The following is a 20,611-nucleotide window of genomic DNA, read 5'->3' on the forward strand; positions in this document are numbered from 1 at the left end:
TTTACATAGCATTTACATTGTATTAGGCATTATAAGTAATCTAGAGATGATTTAAAGTATACAGGAGGATGTGCGTAGGTTATCGTGGATCGGGATCGATAAAAAACCAGAAGTTCTCGTACTCAGTAAGTCGGAACAGGTACATCCAGTATTATTTAGCGTCAGTCAGTCAAACGTTTGTCTTAGTATATAGTATATATTTTACCTTAGTATATAGTATATATTTTACCTTTCCATGCATATAAAACACTTAAGAATTGTATGTTTCAGCGCCAGGATCAGGAACAGAAGTTCCCGAGTTCGATCCAGTGACAGATTGCTCCCGAGCGTGGTCCATCCATGCCGGGTTGATGTAGAGGATCAAAAACCCAAAACCCCAAAACCCAATAATTAAACCACTGCATTGCTTAGTAATAATTGTTACTTTCATCAGAGCAGGGCCTTTCTCACTTTATCCTTTAAAATTGTTTCGATCGTTGACCGACTGCAGCCTAACGCTTTTCCAATGACCGATGGCATTTCACCTCTTTCCGATCGCTTTATTATTTCCACTTTATTTTCAATCGTGATCGTGATTATTTTCGTGAACAGGAACACTGCGGTTTCAGAGCTCCGCCATCGGGTCCTAATGCCCACCACACTGAGACAGGTTAAATAAGGTCTGGGGTTCCGCTGGGTCCGAAGGTCCACCGCATTGAGACAGGTTGAAAAAGGGACTTGAGCATCCATGGTTTTTGGTATCTGCGAGAGGTCCCAGAACCAATCCCTCGCGAATAAGGAAGGCCAACTGAACCTTCTTTTCCAGTTTATCAAGCGGTGTTCCATTTTCTGTGAGCTATGGACTTGGAAACCCCAAGATCCTGATGCACATCAACACTGTTAAGGATCATACCAATCACCAGATATTTTCCACTTAAAAATTATTGTACTGGAGAAATTTATAATAATGTCTTAAGTATTTTAAATTTGAGATAGTAATTTTTTTGGAAAATTGGGAGAATAGAATTTTAAATCATCTGCAAAGTAATTTGGAGATGTTAAATTACCCAGATTATTTAAATGGATAAAAACTATTTAACCTTATTTGCTTAAATAGATGAATGGATTAATTCAAAGATTATTAAATATCATAAATAATGAGATCGTTTCCTCCAAGTATAATCATAAAATTAAAGCAAGATCATTCAGGAGTAAAATTGGCAAATTTATCATCCTCCTTTCTGTGGAATATGATTCAATTGAACGAGCAACATTTAAGATTTTTTGTTATTTTTGTCACATGCACCGAGATACAGTGGCAAGTTTGTCTTGTACACTGTTCATACAGATCAATACTTTTGAAGTTTAACAACATAGAATAAAATGTAGCGGTGTCAGAGAAACTACAGTGCAGGTAAATAATGAAGTACATGGTCCTAATGAGGTAGACCGTAAGAAGAGTCCATCTTATAGTATTAGGGAACCATTTAGTAGTCTATTACAGCGGGGTATGAGCTGCCTTGAGCCTGGTAGCACATGCTTTCAGGTTTTTGTTTCTTCTGCCCGATGGAAGTGGAGATGAGGGAAAATGTCCTGGATAACTAGAGTCTTTGTCTATATTCTGGCTGCATCAGTAAATCAGAATCAGGTTTATTACCACCAGCATGTGACGTGAAGTTTGTTAACTTAGCAGCAACAGTTCTATGCAATACATAACCTATCAGAAAAAAATAATAATAATAATAATAAACAAACAAGTAAATTAATTACATATATTGAATAGATTTTTAAAAAATGTGCAAAAACAGAAATACTATATATTTTTAAAAATTGAGGTAGTGTCCAAAGATTCAATGTCCATTTAGGAATCCGATGGCAGAGGGGAAGAAGCTGTTTCTGAATCGTTGAGTGTGTACCTTCAGGTTTCTGTACCTCCTACCTGATGGTAACAGTGAGAAAAGGGAATGCCCTGGGTGCTGAAGGTCTTTAATAATGGACGCTGCCTTTCTGAGTCACTGCTCCCTAAAGATATCCTGGGTACTTAGTAGGCTAGTGCCCAAGGTGAAGCTGACTAGACTTACAACCTTCTGCAGCTTCTCTCGGTCCTGTGCAGTAGCCCCTCCATATCAGACAGTGATGCAGCCTGTCAGAATGCTCTCCACGGTACAACTATGGAAGTTTTTGAGTGTATTTGTTGACATGCCAAATCTCTTCAAACTCCTAATAAAGTATAGCCACTGTCCTGCTTTCTTTACAACTACATCGATATGTTGGGACCAGGTTAGATCGTCAAGATCTTGACACCCAGGAACTTGAAGCTGCTCACTCTCTCTACTTCTGAGCCCTCTATGAGGATCGGTATGTGTTCCCTCGTCGTACCCTTCCTGAAGTCGCCTTACCCTTCAGTTCTGGTCGCCTCACTACAGGAAGGATGTGGAAGCCATAGAAAGGGTGCAGAGGAAATTTACAAGGATGTTGCCTGGATTGGGGAGCATGCCTTATGAAAACGGGTTAAATGAACTCAGCCTTTTCTCCTTGGAGCGACGGAGGATGAGAGGTGACCTGATAGAGGAGTATAAGATGATAAGAGGCACTGATCCTGTGGATAGTCAGAGGCTTTTTTCCAGGGCTGAATTGGTTGCCACAAGAGGATACAGGTTTAAGGTGCTTGGAAGTAGGTACAGAGGAGATGTCAGGGGTAAGTTTGTTTGTTGTTGTTGTTGTTGTTTTTTTTTTTATAAACACAGAGAGTGGTGAGTGCGTGGAATGGGCTGCCGGCAACGATGGTGGAGGCAGGTATGACAGGGTCTTTTAAGAGACTTTTGGATAGGTGCATGGAGCTTAGAAAAATAGAAGGCTATGGGTAAGTCTAGTAATTTCTAAGGTAGGGACATGTTCGGCACAACTTTGTGGGCCGAAGGTCCTGTATTGTGCTGTAGGTTTTCTATGTTTCTATATAAAAAAGTCCACAATCAGCTCTTTCATCTTACTGACGTTGAGTGCCAGGTTGTTGCTGCAGCACCACTCCACTAGTTGGCATATCTCACTCCTGTACACACTCTCGTCACCACCTGAGATTCTACCAACAATGGTTATATCATCACCAAATTTATAGATGGTATTTGAGCTATGCCTAGCCACAGTCATGTGTATACAGAGAGTAGAGCAGTGGGCTAAGCACACACCCCTGAGGAGCGCCAGTGTTGATTGTCAGCGAGGAGGATATGTTATCATCAATCCGCACAGATTGTGGTTTTCCGGTTTGGAAGTCAAGGATCCAATTGCAGAGGGAGGTACAGAGGCCCAGGTTCTGCAACTTCTCAATCAGGATTGTGGGAATAATAGTATTAAATCCTGAGCATTTAGTACCCAGGACAGCTTTTGGGAGCGGTGTCTCAGAAAGGCAGCGCCCATTATTAAGGACAGCCAGCATAATCAGAGTCTGTGGACAGGAAGCTGGTTTCTGTAAGGCGCTGAACTGCATCCACAACTCTGCAGTTTCTTGCAGTCACGGGCGAAGCAGTGGCTATACCAGCTGTTATGAATCCAGATAGGATGCTTTCTAGAAAATTTTTAAGGTTCAATGGTGACAAGCCAAATGCCATCGTAGGGGCATTAGTGAGCTTCCTTGATCATGGCATATACATGGTTGGACCAGGACAGGCCATTAACGAGGTTCACTCCAAGGAACTTAAAGCTCTCGACCTTTACACCTCTGACATAGACACTGCACTCCATCCTGAAGTCAATGACCAGCTGTTTTGTTTTGCTGACATTAAGGTTGTTGCTACAACACCCTGTAACTAAACTTCTTGTCCTTCCTGTACTCCGGCTTAGCATTATTTCAAGTATGGGCAACTATGGTAGTATCTCCATCAAAGTTATAAATGGAGGTAGAGCAGAATTTGGCCATGCAGTCATGAGTGTACAGGGAGCAGAGTAAGGGGCTGAGAGGGCATCCTCGTGGAGCACCAGTAATCATGGTGGAGTCGTTGCTGCTCATCTTTACTGAATGTGATCTTTTGGTCAGGAAAACGAGACAGCAGATGGAGAGGGATGTGTTGACTCCCAGAGTCCAGAGCTTGCTTGAAATTACGGTGTTGAAGACAGGGCTGTAGTAAATAAACAGTCGTCTAACATAGGTATCGTTACCGTCCAGATACTCTGGAGATGAATGCAGGGCTAAGGAGATGTTGTCCACCATCAACCTGTTTCAGCGGTGGGCAAATTGCAGTGGGTCAAGACTGTCTAGAAAGCTGGACATAACAGCCTCTCAAAGTACTTCATGATGGCAGATGTCAAAGCCATTGGGTGGTTGTCATAAAGGCATATTATCTTGTTTTTCTTACATACTGGGATGATAGTCATGTTCTTAAACCAGAAGAGAACCACAGATTGAAGCAAAGAGAGGATAGAAGTGTCTGCAAATACCTATGGCCTTGGACACCATCTAGGCACACACTTTCCAGGGATTCACTCCCTGGAAGATTCATCTTACATCCATAACAGTGACTGTAGGTTCAGCTACACAGAAGGCCATCAGGTTGGGAGGTAACACGCCAGCTCCCTTCTGTTCAACCGTGTACTGGGATGGGATGTGTTGTCGGCGATGCTAACCAACTGCATTTTATAGTCCATTTTCATGTGCAAGTCCTGCCACAACAGAAGGCTGAGCTGAGACTGAGTTTTGGACTGGTACTCTCTTTTCTTCAGAGTTGAACTCAAAGTATATATTATCAAAATATGTATATGTCACTATATATTACTTTAAGATTCATTTTTGTGCAAGGATTTACAGGAAAATAAAATAGAATAAAATTGTGAAAACCTATACAGGAAGACTGACAATGTTCAAAAGAAAATGGTGCAAATAATAAAACTTATTATTAATTCAGTTTGTCATTCAGCATGTATAACCCTGACCAAGGTGCATCAACACAGTGCAAATAACTCACACACATAACACAAAGTAATATTAACAGAAATAAATTAACAAACAATAAGGTACATATACAACACAAGTTAAAAAGTAAACAGTGTAATATTACTGGTGCTTCATACATGATGATAAAGAAGTGCATTAATGAAGTTAAAGAGTGAATGTATGTTTTGCCGATTCTTTTTAAATATTAGCAAAATAACACATCTTGTCATGTACTTGTAACCGCAATGAAATAGGTTGTCCTAGCAGTTTAAGCTTGTTCCTGTTTTATAATTAACTTGTAGTTGAAACTGTCTGAACTATCTAAACTTGTTTCTGATGTGTGATTAACTTATGGGTAGGATCGCTGTCTAGTACAATGAACTATTGTCTTATTAGCCCCCTTGACGGGAACTGATAACGGGGAACTGATTCAGCATGACAGTTAACAATGTTATAATCACAATGAGTGAACCTTGTCCAAGTCACATACTCAATGACTATAAAATAAGCTACATCTATAGTATAATCAGAGATCCTGGGAAGGCCTGGTCGGTAAGAAGACTTGAGTCTTGCCTACTGTAGATCTCGGATCTCTCACCGGCTGAAGTTGTAATAAAGAAGAAACGGTTGGTTGAAATTATACGGTGTCCGATTTTACTTAATTCCACATTTGGTGCCGTGACTCAGATCCCAACATAAGGGAAGCCTCTCTGGGCTGAGTAAGTGACAGGGGGCTTGAAACGAACACAATTGAGTGGCAGGCACCCTGAGATAGTTTATCTCTGGCTACTCCTTGTGTCCAACCGAGCATTTTTGCCCCTCGCCCATTGGTACCTTGACGGGATCGGACAACCCGTTTGGATACAGGATTTAAGGTAAGCAGTTGTCTCTCTTACGTTGCTATGGATGACAGGATATAGCCGGTTGAAATTTGATGATTCGGAAAAGGGGTTGCACATGTCTCAAGATATGGCGGTTGAAATTTGAAAATGATACGAGACTGGCAGCCCGGCAAGATTCTCACCTTGGCAGCAGAAATATGGCCGGTTGAAATTTAATGAGACAAGTTCAGGATAAAGGAGGAAAGGCCTCTGGAGTATGTGAGAGTTTTTTTTTGCAAATATTAATGGAAAATAGGCTAGCAGTTTTTGTGAGAATTAAAGGCTGCGGATGACATTGGGTATTCTGTATTGTTCCTAAGGAAAGAGTCAGGACTGGGGATCCCGATCCCGAGAGGCAGCCACCGCTACCTGATGGATTTGACCATATCAGCTGCCTCCTGATAATATGGCCGGTTGAAATTAATTAAGGGGGAGGCAGGTTGGCTAAATTTCTCACCCAGTGGCATGAACAGTGACTGTTTTCTTGGCTTGTGCCTAGGCCCTTGTGTTGTGTATTTTGTGCCTATAAGCTGTTTGCCTCGTTGGTTTGTCTGTGTTTCATGTACTTGTGATTTTAGCTACTTGCTTTGCTTTGTACAGCACTTTGGTCAATGTGGGTTGTTTTTAAATGTGCTATACAAATAAACTTGACTTGACTTGACAAATAAGAATAACTGATAATATAATAAGGGCAATAATGGGACAGGCCCTTGATACAGCTGGAAAGGGAACTCCCCTTCAAAGTATGTGTGAAAACTTACCGAAATCAGAGGACGATTTACGAAGATTAAGTTTTGCACTTACTAAATGTTAGGGATCTGATATTTGGTCCCCTTGGGGAACTTAGGATATAGAGTCATGTGAACAAGCAGTTAATTTAATCTGGAAAAAGAACTGTGGAAAGAAATGGAAATTCCTGATTAAGGAATGGAAAGATAAAGCAGATGTAAAATGGAATAATACTTTACTGGCCAGTTGGAGGAATAATGCATGCGATAGAGGAATAGAGGTATGTGCTGTTGACGGAACTCCTAAGAGTTGGGAAACCCTTGAAGCGAATGTGAATGGGCAGACAGTAGAGGGAAAAAGAACAACAGCAAAAACAGCAAAAGGCCGAAAAAGATAGAAAGGAGGGTTTAAGGCAAAGCGCGGTGAACAAGAGCAAAAAGGGTCCCGGGATCCCGATCCTACATCTGGCATACCGACCCTGCTTGATGATTCAGAAGACACTGATAGGGATGAGGAATGGGGATTATTTCCCAGAGTCCTGATACCCCCTGGCCCAAACCAGCATGCCTCAGCACCCCCTCCACTTTATAATTCCGCACATCCTTATTGAGACCCTGAGGGATCAGGTATAGGGGAGCGAGTAAAACTAAATCCAAGAAATAAGAGGCATGAAGAAACTCAGAATAGAGATCAGGGGAAGAAGTGGCAGAACTTACCCAGCAATCGGAAGAGGTCCAAATTAGCACCCCGGGGCAATATCCGATTAGACAACTGCCCAATCCACAAGCAACAGACGGTAATGCGGAATGGACTGTTGGGGTTTATGTCCCTTGGAAACCTTAAGAAATGATCATGATAATGAATCGAGCCCCAGACTGAAAGGAAAAACCAGCTCTGTTTGCCCAGTATGTCTGGAGTACTATTCCAAACTGACGGGCGTAAATTGCCGGAGCAGTCTGTTGGAACTGTAATCAATAGCCTACAACTTCCCTTTTGGAGTGGCATGACCTGGCAGTGTTCTGGGGGACTTTGAACTGGAGTTTCAAAGATGCAGTGTGGTTTGAGCTGAATTGAGGTGGAGGGGCTCAGGCCCACAAGAGAAGAAAGAGCCGATGTTTGGCAATTGCTGGAACAGTCTGAGGGCCAAAATGAAAAGATTGGGTTTGGGCCAAATTGAGGTAGCGGGAATCGGACCCGAGAGCGAGGAACAGGCCAAGGTTTGGCCGATTTAAGAGCATGGCCAAATTGAAAAGGTCAGGGTGTCAGGGCCAGAGGCGAGGGGTGGGCTGATGTTCAGCCCACCGTTCCTCGGGGTTTACTTGTCTCTGCGCTGAACTGAGGTGTGGCCTGCAACCGATGGGCTCCTTGACCAGCTACAGCGACAAACTGGTTTCGTAGCTGTGGTCTCACTATCTGAATGTTATTGGTTTACTTTTTATTTTTTGTACAATTTTTTTTTCACACACTGGGTATTTGAGTCTTTTTTAATGGATTCTACTGGTTTCTTTGTTTTTGTGGCTGCCTGTAAGACGACAAATTTCAAGGTTGTACATAACATATATATTTTAATAATAAAGGTACTTTAAACTTTGGTCCAGCTGGTCAGGTGCTCTTGCAAAAAATTGGTTAAAGTGGTGGGGGGCGCGGGGAGCCACACTTGCCTCCATCTCCTCAGGAAGTGGAGACTCTGCTGTGTTTTCTTGACCAAAGAGGTTGTGTTAAAAGACCAGATGAGATCATCTGTTATGTGCACTCCCAGAAACTGCGTTCTCCTAACTTTCTCCACAGAGGAGCCATGAACATGCAGTGAGGAGTGGTCAGTCTGCACCTTTCTAAAGTCCACAATCATCTCTTAGATCTTGTCTACGTTGAGACTCAAGTTGTTGTGCTCGCACCATTCTACCAGCCACTCCATCTCCTCTCTGTACGCTGGCTCGTCGTCGTTCATGAGGACAACCACTTATGTTATCAATGAACTTGGTGACTTGGTTTGAATTAGATCTGGTAGTGCAGTCATGCGTCAGCAGTGTGAACAGCAGCGGGCAGAGCAAGCAGCTCTGGAGAGCACTGGTGCTCAGCATGATGGAGCTGGAGATGCTGCTGCCAACACAGATGACTGTAGCCTTTCTGTCAAAAAGTCCATGACCCAGATAAAGAGGGAGGTGTTGAGACTCAATGAGGACAGTTTACACACTGACTTCTGAGAGATGATCGTATTAAACGCCGAGCTAAACTCAACAAACAGCATTCTGGACATGAGGCACCATTTTCCAGGTGGGACAAGATAGAGGAATGCAAAGGCTATAGCATCATCAGTGGACCAATTTGAGCAATAAGCAAATTGGAAAGGGTCCATTGTAGCAGGAAGATGGAATTTAATACGATCCATAAGCAACTACTCAAAGCACCTCATTATTGTTGATGTCAGGCCCACTAGATGGTAATCATTGAGACAGGTTACTATTGCTCTCTTAGACACTAGGATGTTGGCAGCTGCCTTGAAGCCTGAGGAGATAGTGGACTGTTCCAGAGAGATACTGAGGACGTCTGTTTGAACCTCTGTTAGGTGGGCTGCACAGTCCTTCAGCAGCCGACCAGGTATGTTACCAGGCCCTGCAGCTTTACATGGGTTGACCCTAGATGGGGTCTTCCTCACATCCAGACAGATTGCCTGCTCATCGATGGGAGAGAGAAGGGTGGCCTTCCTTGTCAGCACATCGCTTCTCACATCAAACAAAATGTAAAAGATGTTCAACCTATCAGGAAGAGAGGCATCTCTGTCGTTGACTTGCAGGGTGGATTTGTGGTGTTATGGTCTGAATGCCCTGCCACATGCACCTCACATCTCTGATGTCCCAGAAATGGCTGTACACTCTCCATGAATAATCCCGTTTTGCTTCCCAATGACACAAGAGAACACAGCTCTTGCTGACCTGAGAACTGTCTTGTCCTCCAATCTGAAGGCAGCATGATGATTTCTCAGGAATGCCCAGACATCTGTACTGTTGGCCGTGGCTTCTGTGCATGGGACTGTTGTGTACTTTGCTTCACAGAAACATGGCTAACGCCTGCTATTTCAGATGCAGCACTGAAGCAAGATGACTTCACCATTCTTCGCAAAGATAGGACAGCTCAGTGTTTTAAACACAGAGGAGATAGAATATGTTTATGATTAACTTATTGTGGTGCACAAACGTGGTAGCCCTGTCTCAGTCCAGCTCACCCAACCTAGAACATGAGTAGTCAAGTGTTGTTTGTGTATATTCCTCTGCAGGCTGATACTGACCTGGCTCTCAAGAAACTGCAGACTGGAGACTGTGTACCCGGTGGCTGTTTTCATCATCACTGGAGGCTTTAATCAAATGTTGCTGTCTAAAGTCTTTCTGAAGCTTTGTCATCATATCCCAGTGAGCACACAGGGAGACAGCAAACTCAACCACTGCTACTCTCCCTTCTGCAACGCTTACGAAGTGCTCCTCTGTCCACCGTTTGGAAAGTTAGATCACTCCTCCATTCTGCTTCTGCCCGTGTACAGGGAGAATCCGAAAGAAGAGGCGGCCATAGTTAAAACCGTCCACTGTTGGTCCGACCAATCAGTCTCCATGCTATAGGACTGCTTTGATGACATCAACTGAAATGTCTTTCATTATGAGGATGTCTCCGAGTTCACGGGTGGGGTCACGAGCTTCATCTGGAAGTGCATCAAGGATGTTGTCCCCCAAAAATCGGTCAGGGTCTTTCCAAACCAGAAACAGTGGATCAACAGTTCCATGCGAGCAGCACTTACCGCACGAGACAGAGCTTATATTGCCGGTAACCAACAGGAACTCAAGAAATGCAGCTACGATCTACGCAAAGTCATCAAGGCAGCGAAATAACAATACAGGGACAAGAACCAGACACAACTCCGCACCAACAACACACACAACTTATGGCAAGGTCTGCACACCATCACAGTGGAGTTTCCAACATCGCTGCCTCTCTCCCAGATGAGCTCAATCTTTTTGTTACACTCGGTTCAATGTCGCCAACACTGAGCCCCTGAGGAGAGCTGCTGAAGCAGCCTGCACCTTGGTCATCTCTGAGGCTGGAGTACGCAGGTGTTTCCAATGAGTGGAGAGTCACAAGGCTGTGGGACCGGACGGCATCGCAGGGCCAGTGCTCAGGATGTGAGCGGCACAACTAGTTGGTGTGTTTACAGACATTTTTAATCCCTCCCTCTCCCAATATAGAGTGCCCTCCTGCTTCAAAACACCCACCACTGTCTCTTTACCTAAAAAGACAAAGGTAACATGGCGTCCCGTCGCATTCATCTCAATAGTACACAAATGCTTTGACAGGCTGGTCAAGGACTACATCTGCAGCATGCTAACATCCACAATGGACTCCCTAACTTCACCTACCAACCCAACTGATCAACAGATGATGCAATAGCCTCGTCTTTACTTACCTGGAGAGGAAGGATGTGAGAATGCTGTGCTTGGACTACAGTTCAGCATTCAACACCATAATTCCCTCCAGGCTTGACAGGAAGCTCAGAGACCGCGGTCTTCACTCTGCCTTGTGCAGCAGGATCCTGGACTTCCCGTCACACCGCCGACAGGTGGTAAGAGTGGGCTCCCTCACCTCTGTCCCTCTGTCTCTCAACACAGGTGCCCCCCAGGGCTGTGTCCTAAGCCCCCTCCTTTACTCTCTGTATACCCATGACTGTGTCGTACACTGATTGGCCTGAATTCAAATAACAAGGCAGCCTACAAAGAAGAGGTCATCACTCTGACACAATGCTGTCAAGAAAACAACCTCTCCCTCAATGTCACAAAAACAAAGGAGCTGGTTGTGGACTACTGGAGGAATGGAGACGGGCTAACCCCTATTGACATCAATGGATCTGGGGTTGAGAGGGTGAACAGCTTTAAGTTCCTCAGCATACACATCACCAAGAATCTCACATGGACTGTACATACCAGCTGTGCGGTGAAGAAAGCACAGCAGTGCCTTTTTCATTTCAGATGGTTGAAGACGTTTGGCACGAGTCCCCAAATTCTAAGAACTTTCTATAGGGGCACAACTGAGAACGTGTATGGAAACTGTACTTCTCTCAATCGCAGGACTCTGCAGACAGTGGTGTGGACAGCCCAGCACATCTGTAGATGTGAACTTCCCACTATTCAGGACATTTATAAAGACAGGTGTGTAAAAAAGACCCAAAGGATCATTGGGGACCCAAGTCACTCCAACCACAAACTGTTCCAGCTGCTACCATCCAGGAAACGGTACCGCAGTATTAAAGCCAGGACCAACAGGCTCCAGGACAGCTTCCTCCACCAGGCCATCAGACTGCTTATCTCATACTGACGCTACTGTATTTCTATGTTATACTGACTGTTCTATTTTATATCTTACTGTGCATACTACTTATTGCAAATTACTATAATTTGCACAATGCACATTCAGACCGAGACATAACGTAAAGATTTTTACTCCTCATGTATGTGAAGAATGTAAGAAATAAAGTCAACTCAATTCATATTTTATCTACAAAGGGAGGTTCCATCATCATCTGAGTAGTGATGAACATTCCACCTCAGGCCAACGTCAGACAGGCAGTGGAGGAGCTAAGCTCCATAGTCAGCAGGCACAAAACTGTGCACCAACTCATCTCCTGTCATTGCGGGAGATTTCAAACAGGCCAGCTTGAAGAAGTCTCTGAACAACTATCACCAATATATCACCTGTGAAGCCAGAAGAACCAACAGACTTGGCCACAGTTATACCACCATGAAGAACACTTACTGTGCCATCCCCATACCCACACTTTGGAAAGTCCAATTACCTGGCTGTACTTCTAGCCCCAGTGTATAGACTGTTGAATCCAACTCTTCAATTGTCATTTTCATTGCCGTTCAACAATTACGTTTGTATTTTGTAAAACTACTTACAAGTAACTGCTTACCGTGATTCCTAGTGGCTAGAGTATGCATAGCATTCCATTCCACTGCAGTCCTCCTCCTTTAAAGGATGGGGATACCCTCCCTCTACCACTGACGCTGCTCTTACCCGCATCTCCTCCATTTCCCGTACACTCACGCTCACCCATCATACGGCCACCCTAATGATACAGTCCCGCTTGTCCTTACCTACCACCCCAACAGCGTCCGCATCCATCAAATTATCCTCAAGGTGGAGGAGCAACACCTTACATTCCGTCTGGGTAGCATCCAACCTGATGGCAGGCAAATTGATTTCTCCTTTCATTGAACAAACTTCCTGCCCCCTCTTCATCTATTCCCCATTCTGACCTTTTACCTCTTCTCAACTGCCCATCCCCTCCTCCTCCTTTCTCCTATGGTCTACTCTCCTCGTCTTCTTCTCCAGTCCTTGGCCTTTCCCATCCACCTGGTATCACCCATCACCTTCCAGCTAGCTTTCTTCCCCTCCCTTCACCTTTTTACTCTGGAATCTTCCCCTTTCCTTCGCAGTCCTGAAGAAGGGTCTCAGTCCAAAACGTTGACTGTACTCATGTCCAAGATGCTACCTGACCTGCTGAATTCTTCAAGCATTGTGTGTGTGAGTTGCTTTTCATCTCCCTTTCAACTGGTTTGACACTTGACTCAGCAGTCAGCATACAGGAATTAGCACAACAGATAAGTGGTCAGAGAATCCAAGGTAAGGACAGGAGCAGTTTTATATACACCAGGGATGTCAGTATAAACAAGGTCAAATTTGTTCTTCCCTCTGGTAGCAAAGTCAACCTGCTGATAGAATTTAGGCAGAATTGTTTTAAAGTTAGCATGGTTGATGTCACCAACAACAATAAAGAAACCATCAGGGTGTGTGGTTTGCAGGTCACTGAGGGTGACATTAGCACAGGGGTGGGGGGGGGGGTGATGTTTGCAGCCAAAATCACAATAGCAGTGAACTCCCTCAGTACAGGTGTCCCCTGCTTTTCGAAAGTTCGCTTTACGAAACCTCACTGTTACGAAAACCCTACATTAGTGACCTGTTTTCGCTAACAAAAGGTGTTTTCACGGTTATGAAAAAAGGCAGCGCGCAAAAAAAAAGCAGCACACGATAAAAGGCAGCGCGCGCCCCGAGCAGCCGCTCTCCCCCGGATTCGGAACAGCATTCTCGCCGGCATTGCTTAAACACATGCCTGTGAGCAGCCATTAGCAAGATGAGTTCTAAGGTATCGGAAAAGCCTAAAAGAGCTCATAAGGGTGTTACACTTAGCGTAAAACTGGACATAATTAAGCGTTTCGATCGTGGTGAACGAAGTAAGGACAAAGTGAGTTTGGCTTGTGGAAGTTGACGAAGATGATGTTGAAGATGTTTTGGCATCCCATGACCAAGATCTGATAGATGAAGAGCTGATGCAATTGGATGAGGAAAGGCTAACAATCGAAACTGAAAGCAGTAGCGAAAGTGAAGTCGTCCAGGAACTGAACGTGAAGCAACTGCGTGAGATTTTTGCTGCAATGATAAAGTACGACCTTAATTTTGAAAGGGTACGTCGGTTTAGGGCATATTTGCAGGATAGTTTGAGTCCTTACAAAGAACTGTATGATCTAAAATTGCGCGAGGCTAAGCAATCAAGCAAGCCTTCCACATCAGTCAGCCACAGCAGACGACGAACCTCGACCTTCAACATCGAGGCAGGCAGACATAGAAGATGACCTGCCTGTCCTGATCAACGATGAGATTACACCCCAGTGTCCCACCACCCCAACCCCCGGGCCGTGGACCGGTACATTGCCGCGGAAAATGCAGCGGTAGCCAGGTCGCGAAGAATGCAGCAGTAGCCGGGACACACCCAGCACATCTTTAAGAAAAAAGCTGAAATAAACAAGCTAATTAATTAGGTGCCCCCCGGCACGTGAATGACGGCCCAGATCAGAGGCAACTGCCATGTGCTCCGCGCTGTCTTCCTGATTCCCGTAGGTGATACTACACTGTACATACATTATTTCTACTTTATATAGGCTGTGTATTTTTATGTTATTTGGTATCATTTGGCAGCTTTATAGCTTAAAGGTTAATGGAGAGTGTTTTTGCCGAGAGCGCTTGCGTGAGATTTTCGCTACGGAGAACAGTGCGGCAACGATTGTAGAGAAGTATTTCTACTTTATATAGGCTGTGTATTTATCATATCATTCCTGCTTTTACTATATTTTACCGTTATTTTGGGTTTTATGTGTTACTTGGCATGATTTGGTAGGTTATTTTTGGGTCTGCGAACTCTCAGAAATTTTTCCCATATAAATAACTGGTAATTGCTTCTTTGCTTTACGACATTCTGGCTTACGAACCGTTTCACAGGAACGCTCTATCTTCGGATGGCGGGAGAAACCTGCAGATGAAAGGCCTGCTCTTCACCTTTAAGAATTCTACCACAGATGAATAGTGCCATCACTACCAAAGCCAAAGCATTCACACACCAGTTCTTATTAACGTAGATACATACACCTCCAACATGGGTCTTGCCAGAGATCATGGGAATTTTGTCAGCCCAAAAGAGATGAAACCGTCCAGCTAGAAGGCCACTTCAGGGATGCTGTCCTGAACACAATCAATACCACCAGGTACCATAAAACTGAATTAGTTATCGACAGAGAAATTCATCTAGTGTACACATTTGTTTGATTCACTGTAAATTAACAAAATCAGCAGATACCTAGTGTAGATAACGGACTGCCTTTATTCAATGCTATCATCGATGGCGTCCTCCTAATCTTCATTTTCATTATAACATTCATGATGATTGTCGATACCTTCAAGTTCTTTGTAGTTCTGAACTTGTGGAAGTAGCAAAATCGTTTCATTTTCACTCCCAGCCGTTTGCAGCATCTCCAAGCCTGAATGCTTGAAATCACAGTGAGCAAAACGGTTCTGAACGGTCTTACTGCTTAGTTCTCTCCAACTACCAGTAACAAAAGTCACTGCACTTTGAACACAAGCGCACACTACTGATGCTATTTAAAAACCGTTCACACTAAGCGTAACCACTCAAGTGTATGCATCTGATTCCAGTCAGAAGCTCTTCACGAACACTCTCCTGATCCAATTCAGCTGAACAGTGTCCCTACATTTCACCTATCAACAGAATCAGTCTACTGATGATGCCAGAGCCACTGCACTCAATCACTTGGAGAAGATTAGAATGCTGTTCCCAGACTACAATTCAGCATTCAACACCATAATTCCCTCCAGACTTGACAGGAAGCTCAGAGACCTCAGCCTGCACCCCACCTTGTGCAGCTGAATCCTAGACTTCCTATCCAATCACCGACAGCTGGGAGGAATGGGCTTCCTCACCTCTGCCCCTCAACACAGATGCCCCCCCGGATGTGTTCCAAGTCCTTTTCTCTACTCCTTTTACACCCACGACTGTACTGCCACACATACAACTCCAATCTACTGATCAAATGACATGATTTTGATCAGCCTTATTTCTAGCGGTGATGAGACAGCCTACAGAGGAGAGGTTGACACCCAGACACAGTGATGCCAGGTTAACAATCTCTCCCTCAATGTCCACAACACAAAAGAGCTGACTGTGGATTACAGGAGGAACGGAGACAGGCTCAGCCTGATCAACATCAGTGGCTCTGCAGTTGAGAGGGCGAGTAGATTCAAGTTCCTCGGTATACACATCACCAATGAACACACTTGGACTGTACATACCAGCTTTGTGGCAAAAAAAAAGCACAACTGCATCTTTTCCACCTCAGGCAGCTAAATAAGTTCAGTATAGGCTCCCAAATCCTCAAGATCTTCTACAGGAGTACCTCTGAGAGCATACTTACTGGCTGTATCACTGCCTAGAACGGGAACTGCACCAACCTTAATCACTGGACACTGCACAGAGTGGTACGGACAGCCCAGCGCATCTGTGGACTTCCCTCCATTGAGGACATTTACAGGAACAGGTCTGGAAAGAAGGCCTGGAAGATTATCCCAACCTTAGATTGTTTCAGTTGCTTCTGTCTGGAAAACGGTACCACAGCATTAAAGCCAGGACCACAGACTGCAGGACAGCTTCTTTCTACAAGCCATTAGATTCTTAAATTCACATGTCTGCACATGGCAGAGTCATAACACAAAGATTTTAACTCCCTCACGTCATGGAATGGATGCAAGATTTAAATAAATTCTGAATAATCAAAAGGAATCCCGGCTATTTTCTCAATTGGTTTTTGCTCTTTAAGAGTTGACCCAAATAAGTTGCTGTCCTGATTAACCAGAATCCACTGTATATTTTTCATGAAGCAGTTCAAAAGAGTTCAAAATAATTTACCTGTTAGCTTTCAAATAAAACTATATAATTTAGAGTTTACAAAGCTGCTTTCAAATAAAACCACCAGGTTCAAGATAAGCAAACTATATTAAGTTGCCATATTTCACAAATATCTTGTTAAACACATAACCTAGCATCTATAAACTCATACACAGATATCGGCAAATAATTATCCATTGCTATCAATAAACCGCTTGCTAGATCTTGCTTTATCCCTTCTCCCCATTTTTTTTTATTCCATCTCCCCTCTATCTTTCAGTTCAGGTGCAGGGTCTCGACCCGAAACGTCGATTGCCCATTTCCCTCCACAGATGCTGCCTGACCCGCAGAGTTCCTCAATCACAACAATCACACCAGTTCCTGCAGCATCTTGTGTGTTGCTGTGGAAAACAACACGTCTAAACCAAGGTTCTGCAAGGAATCAGTGGTTTTTTAACTATACTTTTTACACATTTTAGTCGCATGACAACATATTGTATCTTCCTGGGACTCTTACAGCCAATAATAATTGGGTCATTCATACCAATCACTGGTGCTTCGCAAAATGCTGCGGCCTGATCTAGTTCCATGGAGACCGGGACTGAACAGCGCTCCACACGATGCAGGGATATGAGTCCGCCAGCATCCTTCACAACCAAGCAGCCGAACTGGGGGGGCAGATTCGGGCCTGCTCGGGTCCCGTGCCGAGCGGAGACATTCACTCCACCGTCACCGTTCCTACCTGCGAATAGCGACGAACCAGCCTGGCGATCTGCTCCCTCTCCAACAGCCACTCGGGTTTTCGTTTCTTCCTCCACAACTTCTTCTTGGCCTTTCTCTTTTGGTATTTCTGTTTCCATTTTTCGTAGTTGTTGATAATATCGCTGCGACTAGCACTAGCAGCCGAGTCCCCAGTGAAGCCCATGCCTGAAAAGAACGTGGAAATGATCAACTTTCCGTCGCACAGTAATTACGCCAGCGGTCAAAGCTTGTCGCGTATTAATGATGTCAGGGTACCCGAGGACAGGTGGTGGTCGGTCAACCCGGGAAAAGTTTCTGTATCATGGAGACAGCTCGAGCAACGCAGCAAACAGTAAACTCGACGGACCTTTTCATACTCCACTCTTTTATCTTCTCTCCTACTAAGGGATTAATTGTGGACTTCGGGAAAGGGAACACACATCAGTCTTGATCGAGTGGAAAGGGTGAACAGGATCAAGTTCCTGGGTGCCAACATTTCTGAAGGTGGATCCTGGGTCCAAGATACAATTCATCATAATGAAGGCACGACAGCGGCTGTATTTCTTTAGCAGTTGGAGGAGATTTGATATGTCATCAAAGCCACAAGTAAGGTTCTACAGATGTTCCGTGGAGAGCATTCTAACGGGACCACAGCACCAGGATTGTAAAAAGCTGTAAACTCAGCCAGCTCCATCAGGGACACTAGCCTCCGCAGCATCGAGGACATCTTCAAAAAGGCGGCATCCATCAAGGACCCCCATCCCAGGACATTCTCTCTTTTCATTGCTACCATCAAGGAGGAGGTACAGAAGCCTGAAGACACATTCAGCTTTTTAGGAACAGTTTCTTCCCCTCCATCATCAGATATCTGAATAGGCAATGTACCCAAGAACACTATCTCACATTTTTTGCTCTCTTTTTGCACAACTTGTTTCATTTAATTTATTTAAATGTCCTTTTTATTGTAATTTATATTTTATTGTGTATTGTAATGTACTGCTGCTACAATTTTCATGACATTTGCCAGTGATATTAAATCTGTTCTGATCTGATCCCTACAATTTGTCCACTCCAGGTGAAGGGCCTGGAGCTGAAACATACACTGCCCTTTTCACTCCACAGATGCTGCCTGACCTGCTGAGTTCTTTCAGCACCCTGTATGTTCCTACAGCTAATGTTCAACACAGTAAACTCTGTTAATCTGACAAATTTGGACCTTAATGCTGCTGGACTCATCAATTTTTCAGGACCAAAAAAAATAGAAAGTAAAACTGCAGATACTGGAAATCAAAGACATAACCAGAAAATGCTGGAATAACTTAGCAGTTCATACAGCATTTGTTCTGTTCATCAGTTGTCATGAAGTGTCTTCCAACGGAAACATTAACTGTTTCTCTTTCCAGAGATGCTTCTTGATGTGCTGAGATCTTCTAGCATTTTCTGATTTTCTACACTATTGAATGCTATACCTATAATATTTCAACTCATCTTTAATTTGCCCTGACACATCAGAATAATAAATGTGTCAGTAAATCCATTAAGACTGAAGACAGCAACCCCACCCCCAGCAGTGAAAGGAAACACAGAAATGGGGACATCGATGATTTGAAGGAAACATGAGAATCAAGGCCCCACTGTTTAAAACGGTGCAGAGCAACTTGAGTTCCTGTGTATAAAAGGTGAGCATCTAAATCAAAGCTCCAGTGATTCTAAAGGAAGCAAGGAAATGGGCCAGGAGAGATCAAGTGAACCCAGGGACGGGGTCAGGAGAGTTAAAGTGAACCCAGGGACAGAGTCAGGGGAGTTAAAGTGAACCCAGGGACAGGGTCAGGGAAGTTAAAGTGAACCCAGGGACAGGGTCAGAGGAGTTAAAGTGAACCCAGGAACAGGGTCAGGGAAGTTAAAGTGAACCCAGGAACAGGGTCAGGGGAGTTAAAGTGAACCCAGGAACAGGGCCAGAGTAGTTAAAGTGAACCCAGGGACAGGGTCAGGGGAGTTAAAGTGAACCCAGGGTCAGGGTCAGAGGAGTTAAAGTGAACCCAGGGACAGGGTCAGGGAAGTTAAAGTGAACCCAGGGACAGAGTCAGGGGAGTTAAAGTGAACCCAGGGACAGGGTCAGGGGAGTTAAAGTGAACCCAGGGACGGGGTCAGAGGAGTTAAAGTGAACCCAGGAACAGGGTCAGGGAAGTTAAAGTGAACCCAAGGACAGGGTCAAGGGAGTTAAAGTGAACCCAGGGTCAGGGGAGTTAAAGTGAACCCAGGGACAGGGTCAGAGGAGTTAAAGTGAACCCAGGGACAGGGTCAGGGGAGTTAAAGTGAACCCAGGAACAGGGTCAGGGGAGTTAAAGTGAACCCAGGGACAGGGTCAGGGGAGTTAAAGTGAACCCAGGGACAGGGTCAGGAAAGTTAAAGTGAACCCAGGGACAGGGTCAGAGGAGTTAAAGTGAACCCAGGGACAGGGTCAGGGAAGTTAAAGTGAACCCAGGGACAGGGTCAGGGGAGTTAAAGTGAACCCAGGGACAGGGGAGTTAAAGTGAACCCAGGAACAGGGTCAGGGGAGTTAAAGTGAACCCAGGGACGGGGTCAGGGGAGTTAAAGTGAACCCAGGGACAGGGTCAGGAGAGTTAAAGTGAACCCAGGAACAGAGCCCCAGTGAGTGAAAAGAACAGGGGAATTGCAATCCATGAATGAAAACAAGTGGGTTAGTTAGGCCCTATCCAATGTCAAGATTGAATCCAGGTCTCTGTTCCTCTGAGCCAGTTGCACCACTGAAACTTTCAAACTTCAAAGGAAAATAAAATATTTCACAGTCAAGCTTTAATAAAATTTGACACAAGAAGATTAGCTTTATTTTGTAATGTCTTCATCAAAACATTGAAACACACAGCAAAATTGTAAAGTTTGATGGCCACAGGCAGGAATGACTTCCTATGACGCTCTGTATTGCATCTCGGTGGAATGAGTCTCTGGCTGAATGTACCCCTGTGGCCACCCAGTACATTATGTAGTCGATGGGAGACATTGACCAAGATGGCATGTAACTTAGACAGCATCCTCTTTTCACACACCACCATCAGAGAGTCC

At 44.4% G+C, this 20,611-nt stretch overlaps 1 protein-coding gene across 1 annotated transcript in view; it reads right to left on the bottom strand.

Annotated features, from left to right (window-relative positions):
- The window catches only part of ddx10 (DEAD (Asp-Glu-Ala-Asp) box polypeptide 10), a 252,448-nt gene extending 234,708 nt beyond the window's left edge, over positions 1 to 17,740 (bottom strand). Inside the window, exon 1 of the mRNA XM_072263101.1 lies at positions 17,529 to 17,740. Within this exon, the coding sequence (XP_072119202.1) occupies positions 17,529 to 17,711 (183 nt within the window). The 5' untranslated portion in view covers positions 17,712 to 17,740. The remainder of the gene's footprint in view (positions 1 to 17,528) is intronic.
- Positions 17,741 to 20,611: the final 2,871 nt, after the last annotated feature.

The sequence above is a fragment of the Mobula birostris genome, chromosome 7 (genome assembly GCF_030028105.1).
Source record: "Mobula birostris isolate sMobBir1 chromosome 7, sMobBir1.hap1, whole genome shotgun sequence".
In the NCBI taxonomy this organism is placed as follows: Eukaryota; Metazoa; Chordata; class Chondrichthyes; order Myliobatiformes; family Myliobatidae; genus Mobula; species Mobula birostris.